At 43.0% G+C, this 9,189-nt stretch overlaps 1 protein-coding gene across 1 annotated transcript in view; it reads right to left on the reverse strand.

The window, feature by feature from the left end:
* The window catches only part of LOC135397713 (KH domain-containing, RNA-binding, signal transduction-associated protein 2-like), a 222,816-nt gene extending 213,860 nt beyond the window's left edge, over positions 1-8,956 (reverse strand). The window contains exon 1 of the mRNA XM_064629318.1: positions 8,638-8,956. Within this exon, the coding sequence (XP_064485388.1) occupies positions 8,638-8,827 (190 nt within the window). The 5' untranslated portion in view covers positions 8,828-8,956. The remainder of the gene's footprint in view (positions 1-8,637) is intronic.
* Between the last annotated feature and the right edge of the window lie 233 nt (positions 8,957-9,189).

Here is a 9,189-nt window from a genome sequence, read left to right on the forward strand (position 1 = left end):
CTGACACTGGGATGACTGAGAAGAAAAAAAAAAAAAAAGCCTGAACTGAAAACCTTGCGAAAGCCCAGACAAAGAATTTTGATTTCATTTCATTTGATTTAACTTTACTGGCGAAGCTCAGACAAAGAAATGCCTGGACTACACTCTTAAAAATGATGGTGGTGGTGGTGATGGTGAAAGGGCTTGCCGTTGTCCTCTTAAAAATGAACTTCACCGCAATAGCACGCTCCTAGCCAACCATCATCTCGTATGATATCGTTACCTGCCCTGATTTGTTGAAAACGGGAGGCGTACGCCTTTTCTGTGACAATTATGAGCATAAGTGTCACAAAAAAGGCGTACGCCTCCCGTTTTCAACAAATCAGGGCAGACAGCGATATTATTCGAGATGATGGTTGGCTAGGAGCGCGCTATGCGGTGAAGTTCATTTTCAAGAATGTAGAGGCAAAATGACATATAAATTATGTAAAAAAAAGAAAAGTGAATGATATGGATTAGTCTGAGAAAATCCAAAGGGAAGATCGACCTATTATCGACCGGGTTCGGGAACTAATGCGGTATGTCTAACGCCAACAGTACGAATGGAAATAGGATCATGGAATACCAATGAACTTTGATGACTTGAGAAATTGCACGGGCGCGGGCATACCCAAAGCAAACACACTCTCAAGGCAGAACTTCACCACATAGCACGCTGATGCACCTACCATTGCTGCGAATGATAATTTATCGCTTTTAATTCGAAGAGAGGGGGAAGGGGACGTACGCCTTTTTGTGTCAATTACCATTTATGCAAACTGACACAAAGAGGCGTACACCCTCTCTCTCTCTTCCAATCAAAAGCGATAACCTATCATTCACGGCAAATAATGGTTCGCGCACAGCGTGCTATGCGCTGGGGTCCTGATTTTGGAGTGAACGATGCGAATAGTTATATGACCGAACAAAACACATATACAGCACAAAGTTAGACATACATAGCGTATACATTACACGCATGGTATATGCATTCGGATCCGCATTCGGATTCGATTTCGGATCTCCGCATGAGGGCGCAGTCAATTTGTTGTATATCTTCTCCTCCGGAGACTTCGAGCTCACAAGTCCTGCTTCGAAACCGTTCGAATACATATTCGGTTTGGAAGACGCATCGCATCTATTCGAAATTCGGATATGGAAAAACAAATTCGATTTCGAACTCGAATCGAATCGAATATACAGTCATTCGCTTCACACTTCGAAAAATCGCACAGTCCTATTCTAGATTATTGCTGCGGCGTTTGCCAAGTCATCGTCGAATTTTGACATGAGGCCTATTTGACTCGTAGTCGTTGAAGGGAACTTCGTATCCGCCCCCAGTCGATTCCGAAATTGCGCCTATGTTACTCCTCGTTCATCACCAACAATAAAGCAAAAATCAGACACGAATCAGTGGAGAAGTTTCTGTGCAATTTGATGTAACGCATAGCAGGGATGGGCATAAATACATTTTTGAGTATTTAAATATAAATACAAAATACCTTGTTGAAAGCGGTATTTAAATAATCTTCATAAATACTCTTCCATATGAGTATTTAAATACCTTAACTACTACCATAAATACTGTGCGGAAGATGTCATCTGGAATTACAGAAATAACGATGATCATAACAACAAATCAGCAAGGAACAATATCATTTATTTGTTAGATGATCATGGCGATTTTAAGATATAATAACAATAAGCGATAATAATATTTAATTATTAAGTTTCTCGAAGACTGCATCTTTTATGCATCTTCTGTTCGGCCAATCAGATTCGCAAAGGAGAACAGCATCTCCACACGCGCCGATAAACAACGCCTTGTATTAAATTTGACGAGGACGCTTCGTACGACGATGTAATCGGGTAGTCGCGACCGTTGCCGCAACAGGAGTAAAAAAACTCGCCATCTAAAATGGTTTGTCGCATGCGCATGCTAGCGCAAACACGGTATAACTGCGCCCCAAACTCGCCCTTCTTCCCGAAAGGTCAAATGCATGCAACTTTAAGGTATGAGTCAGTATATTCTGTACTTAGGAGTATTTATAAAGTATTTCCAAGAATAAATACTCGAAAATTTGTATTGAAATATAATTATAAATACATTTGTCGAGTCTGTATTTAAATATAAAATATAAATACATGTATAAATTATAAATAAATAATGAATAAATAATAAATAAATACATGGTTGTGTAAACAGATCAGTCGGTATCTGAAGAAATATAACATACTTTGTGATGCACAGCACGGATTTCGAGCTGGTTTGTCAACCGCATCTGCAGTCCTGGCTGTTAGTGATAAGATACATCAGGCCTTGAATGATTCACATGTGGCTGTTGGTCATTTTGTCGATCTGCGGAGAGCGTTCGACACTGTTGATCATTATATCCTTCTTTATAAGCTTTATTGTTACGGCTTTCGTGGTTGTGTATGGCGTTTCTTGAAAAGTTATCTTTCTTCACGCACTATGTATACGAGTATTGACGGTGAGTACTCTGTTCCTATGCCAATTGACATTGGCGTGCCCCGGGGCTCTGTTTTGGGCCCTGTCTTGTTCTCTCTGTATATCAATTACCTTCCACTGGTGTCCGATATTTTGTCAACCTACATGTATGCCGACGATACTTGCTTTTTGTATAGTTCCTCAAACACTTCTGATATAGGCCCTGCAATGTCCTATGAGGCCAACAAAATCGCTCAGTGGTCCGAAGCGAATCGTTTATCTTTAAACAAGAGTAAGACGAATTTTGTTATTTTTTCTAGATCATCTATCAGTAGTACTCAGATTAATATTACCGTTCAGAATCAAGCTGTGAAACAAGTGCATGAAATTAAATATTTGGGGGTGTTGCTGGACTCATCTTTTTCTTGGAGACCACATATTGACAAAGTCGCAAAAAATATATCGCAGTCTTGTCACGTGTTATTCCTTGCTAGACAGTACTTTCCCCTGTATGTGCTACGTACTTTGCTCTGGTCCAGTGTCACTTGACTTACTGTGTTACCTCATGGGGCAAGTCAGATAAATAACATTCTCTAATAGTCGAACCTCATGCGTTGGGTTGTTCAATTAGTTGAATATTTGGCCTTTTCCCGATCTGATTCGTGAAAGATGTACTTTGCTTGTCTTTTCTATTGTAACGACAAATGTGCCCTACAATAGCTCTATATTTAAAACATGCAACAGAAGCAATCGAAGTGTTGCTTTACAAGATTACATTTTGTATCGACCAAAGAATGCATATGGTACCCGTTTGACTGCGTGCTTTGGTACGAGACTGTGGAATGCCTTACCGTTTGATGTGAAGACTAGTCATTGTTTCGCCGCGAAGTTGAGACAGCAGATACTTGCCACATCAAAATACTTGAAAATTGTTTAGTATTTCAGTTGCCGCATCAACGTTGATGTTTTTAACTGTGTGTCGCAGGAGCCTCCACTAGCATGCGCTATTGACCCTGTACCACACAGGAATACTGAGGAATACTGCACCACAGTATTCCTTTGGCTGCAATGCCTTGTGTTTTTGAAATAAATAAATAAATAAATAAATAAATAAAGTATTTATATCTAAAATGGTACTTTATTTACAATGTATTTAAATACTGCACATCCCTTATGCATTGCGAGGGCAGACGCCGGATGTTGAGAGTATGCCGGAATTCCCTGTTTGGAAATCAGAGAAAACGTCACACGGACAAGTCCAATCAGGCAGCGCCCTTTTTGGCGACCGTCGAGCGTCTGCTGGTCGCGAAGAAATTCGGATCACGTATCACGGTATCATGTCATGGAATATGTTAGTTCTGGGTTAGCGCCCCACGTATTCGTATCGCTTGCACGTCTAACGAGTGGCGGGAAATTCAAAAAGACGGACACGTGACACATTGCGCGTGACGTATGCTCTGCCCTTCACGTATCGCGCGAGGAGCGACATGCACGTGTTTTACCACGCGCCCTTCTCGACGAGTGTCCCGCCCCTTCTTAGCTCGTTACACGTGCAAGTTTCGGGTATTCGCGGTGCCGGTTTTCTACGCTATGTTTATTACCTCCTTTGCTGTATTGTTGTGTATTTATCCGGAATAACCTGTGACGTAGTGTCGCAACCTCTTGAAGTCTACTGTTGCATTTTCTGCACTAAGACGATTGCGCAGTGCAGGATAGTCAAAGGAGAACGTCAGAATCCAGCATTTACAGGTTAAGTGCATCTCAGTAGGACACATTTGGAAGGTAGCTTTCCTATAACGGCTGTGAACAGAAGTGTGAATCACAATGTTACATAATGCCAAGCATTCAATGAGAAAAACTTAATAGAAAGGGAAGAAATTGGGTTGAAAACGGAAGCCTGGAATAAACGGGAACAACCGTCTTTGAGAGCAATTCAACGGAATGCAATTACGCGACATTTGAGACGTTGCTAATGGAATTAGCCGGCACAGAGGTCGCTTTCAATGCGATTGGCGTCAATCGGGATTAAAGTTACTTGAAAACGGCGCGACGGGAGCTTGCTGAGTTCAATTTAACGGTTTTCTTCGTCGACTTTTAGTTGAGTGGGCCGGATCAATTTTGGCTTCATAACGCTTAAAATATCCTCTTCTTTCGAAATGAACAAGTCTTTCATAAAGGCCGTATCGCTTTTATACATTACAGATTTATTTATTTATTTTCTTTCTTTCCTTTTTTTGCAAAGAAAGCTACGAGAGCAGTACCAATATGATTTTTGCAGGACAATTATATGGCCAAGTGGACAGTGGAAGTTCTGTCGGAGAGAGTACGTATATGACCTGACGACTAGTCACCTGAAAACCATAAGATGGCATAATTAGAGCCAGTAATTATTTAAAGCCAAGTTGTTTTTAAAAATCCCGAAACGAGTACATTCTTCGATACATTCATCATCACCAAATTTTGCTGCCGAAACGGTCCGAAACTGAAGCCAAGCGCATCAAGAGGGCCAAGGAGGACACGACCGTCGCCTATACCGCGGATTATGTGGGCCGCAAAGAGGTTTATCTGGTAATGGTGTTGCTGAAGGAGCTCGCCGTTGTTTGCCCCACTGAGGTGGGCAACGTCACGACTAATGCTCTGGGGCAATGTGCGTCCTGAACTGACTTCTAAGGGAAATGTGCCGAAATATGCCTGACAGCGTATGAGGGAAATCCAGGAAAAACCCCAGACAGCAGAGCCTGCATCGGGATTCGAGCCCGGGTACCTCTAAGTCTCGACGCGTGATATGGCCAGCACGCTAACCACGGAGCCACGCGAGCTGGTCACGGTTTATCTGGCCAGCGGGTCAGCGCGGTCAGCACCTCCTACTCCAGTCAGCTTCATCGCCCCAATGCACGTGACCATACAACGTGAAATGGCAGTTGTTCTCCCCGGGCTCGAGACGCGCTTGTTTCGGTTTTGGGCTAGCATAATTTGCATAGCAAAATTTCGGAATTGATATTTCAATGTACTTGCTCGTTTAACGATTTTTTTAAAATAGAGTGACTTTAAATCATAACTGGCCCTCATTCTTTTATCTCACTTTTTCCCGAAACACCCATAATTAATAAGAATTGATGATTTAGTAGTTACATACTCTCTTCGACATGATGCACGAAAACGACATCTATGTTGCTCTCATAGCTCTTTTTTTTAAATGAAAAATTCTGTATCGAATAAGAACAAACCCACGTACGTATGTACCGATTCGAGTACGCTCACTTTTTTGGGACGTTTGGAAAAGCAGCCCCTGAACTTCAAGAGAGTGAAATTCGTTAGTTAGCGGTTAAAATTAATTAGTCAGTTAGCGGTAGATCTCCAGAAAGAAAGTGCGACTCACATGGGCCCTTGCCAACTCCATTACGTCCATATCAAGTCATTGCAACAAATTTTAATGCGAATCATTGTGTTGTCCTTTCCATAACAGGCCCTTCGGGTAGGTAGTAGAGCGCTTGCCCTGGGTGAAATTTTGAGGGGTCTCATCATAGGGCATGTACTCCAAACTTCCTCAACTGCGGCGTCAGTTGTTAGTTTATTTCTATTTATTGATTGATGCTTTATTTTTATTTATTTATCGACGCTACAGCAGCTTACATGGCCACGTAGAAGTGGGACACCAGTAGCAACACAACCACCAAAACATTAAGCCATACTTATTTGACCACGATAACGCGTGTCATTAAACAAATTCTATTCAACTTTTTTTATTCATAAACTGACACAAGCAGCACAACATATTGGTCCAATATTGGCAATCTCGGCCCAATATTGCCAATATTATACCAAGAGGTTGTGCTGCTTGGGGAGGTAAGTTGCCGCAGCAATGTTATCGGTAGGGTTCCGCGTTTTCCGTTTTTATTATTGGGCGGATTCGGCGCATGTTTTTCGATGTTTATTGATTTTAACGAAATCGGCGTTTTTCGATGCTTTTCCTGGCGTGTACATGTTTTACCCGACAGTTATCGGCGAATAGAAATCACGATGTAATTTCCGCACGACGCTCATTCAACGTGGCGTTGCTCGCTGCGGTGGCATTTTACGGCTAACGAAAAAGTAAACGGACGTTTTTCACAACCATCGGATTTCTGTGTGGTTTTCTGATCTGTATCAACAACTTGCTGGGCATCTGCTGCAATTTATCTCTGTCATGTCCTGGAATGCCCCTCTGTATTCGGTGTTTTTTTATTAAAACCGAAAACACGGAACCCTAGTTATCGGGCAGGGCATTCCATTCGAATATGGTGCGAGGGAAGACGAGTGGTTAAAAACATCCGTTCTTGCATTATATCGCGAAAGTTAGTTTGAATAAAAGTGTAACGTAGATAACGTGATAAGAATGGCTGGATGATCGACGTTATACTATGTGCTACGATTCACATACAAGTTCAACAGTATCAGACTGTGCATCTTCCGCCTTTTTTTGCAAGGCGTCCGTTCCAGCCATTCAAACAGTTCTGTCATTTGGAGGCTACGATTTAGTTTCGATTCCGGCAGGGATTGTTTTTGCTGCATCGTGTATAGCAAAAATCACGGCAAGCGTCCCACCCTTATTGCAATCTATTGAGCCGAGCGCCATGGAAACAGCAAGAAGTTTATTTCAATGATGGCGATTGGGGAGTTTCATCGGCGGGGGCGATACACTGCCACGTTGCTGGCGCGGTATAAGGCACGCGCCGAAGGACGTGGTTTTATGGGGGGGGGGGAAGAGATGATGGTGGCACAGGAGAGGTGTGCTAACCCTCTTGCTCTGGGATTAGTGTAGTCCAAGAGGACTACCCACCACAGAAAACATGCGAGCATCCTTCGGTAGTCTTCATTGGGATGCTCCCTGTACCACGGTAACCGCCAGGATTATTGGCGAAGTTACCCCATGACCTGGCTTTATAGGTTGTGCGGAAAAATGGACTGTGTCTCCATATATGACCAAGCTGGTTTTCGCCACCACCACCACCATATATGACCAAGAGCTTGTTAAATGTATACACAATGCTCGAAATAAACGCTATGTTTGGAAAATGAAACACACGTGCCGGTTTATCTGGAAAATGCGCTCGGCATCCCAGTTGGTATCGGTTTATCACTGCATGCGAAATGATAATATCTTGCGTATTGTTTGAGAAAAAGCAGATGGCATCTGGAAAGGATCATAAAAATAACAAAAGAGTAAAAAAACATCAAACCAAGATTTTTTTTTTTTTTTTCAATCTTAGAATCTATAGACAATCTATAGACAAGATCCGTAGGGAAATTCCTCATACGTTTCTTCCTATCTAAACGCATAGCCGAAGCCTGCTTGTTGTCCCGCATATTTCTGTTGGTTTTGTAGAAACACCGGTCATAAAATTTAGTTTCGAAATTCAAGACCTGATGGCGTCCTAGCTGTCCTGTCTGTATGAAGGCAGTAGCCTTTCAGGCCACATTCCCGCCAAACTTTTTCTTCGTTCCTCTAATTTTCATCCTTACATCTTGCGAAGATGTGGCCCTCATTCCCGCAAATCGCGTTATGGCTCGAGAATCTTCTGTTTCATCAGTTGTTCAAACAGCCGCAGGGGAAAGAGATTAATTTAGAAATCACACGTGAATGGTCGACGTGACGGGCTTTGTACGACGAAAATTGGTCGCCCGGACGTTTTGTCCTTTCACGAAAGTGGTAACAGAACACTATTTTCATAATAAAATAATTTCATCGCAAAGCGAACCTCCCGAAGAACACGCAGCTACAGCCCTTAGGTTTCTCAAACAGCATTTCTGTTTTATAGGTACGTATACCAAGGGGGACTAAAGGAAAAAGACAGCTTGTCAAGGTGCATTATTCGAGTGGTTACAGCGAATATTGCTGTGTGATCGAGTAATCCTATTAAAGCTTCGTGAAAGCACTTCACACAGCAGACCGTGCAATAAAAACGGTTGCATAAATCACGCACCAATGGAGAAAGTAATTAAGTTATCGATACGCGCGGAGAAAACGACGCCCGCATGTTCGAGTGTTGAATTGGTGACTCTCGAGTCGGTATTTTCCGGGTGGGTGCTGGAAGAAATTGGCACAATTCTTTCAATTTCGCAGCAAACATGGTAATACTGCGCTTACGCCATTACACGCGGTAAAAGCTAGTCAGTCGGTTTGTAATTACCTTGATCCAGAAGTCTGGCAGCGTGCCCGCTCACTTTCTCTCTCTCAGCCAACAATTCCAACAGGTAAGCTGCGCCACTGTCAACAACTCCTTCACATGGGTCTCCACTCAGGCCAGTCTGTTTGTCACCAGATCCATTCAAACGTTGCTGGGAGACAGAAGACACAAGCACACCACCGCCACCGGCCATATTAGGACGGCATGCGATTACACAAGACAGCGGAAGTATTTCGACGACACAGGCCTCGACACGAACCCAAGAAATACGTCTTTGAGTGAATCACAGAGTAGGAACGCGCGAAAACCAACCTCCGAGGAAAGGCGGGCTCAGCAACTGTAGACACGATCAAGATTTCCTAGCAGACGGCAGAAGCGAGCGCGCGACTGCAGCGCCACTCCAGCCTCTTCCGCGCTGTGGCGGCTGTGCGAACTATGTTCGCACCCGATTGCCATAAAAAGAAAAAGGAAAAATGAAATTTCGCTACGATGCTGTGATTACATAAAGCAATGCGACGAATCATTCTGAAGTGCGTGCTCGACCGAACTTGTCTG

The sequence above is a fragment of the Ornithodoros turicata genome, chromosome 6 (assembly GCF_037126465.1).
Source record: "Ornithodoros turicata isolate Travis chromosome 6, ASM3712646v1, whole genome shotgun sequence".
NCBI lineage: Eukaryota > Metazoa > Arthropoda > Arachnida > Ixodida > Argasidae > Ornithodoros > Ornithodoros turicata.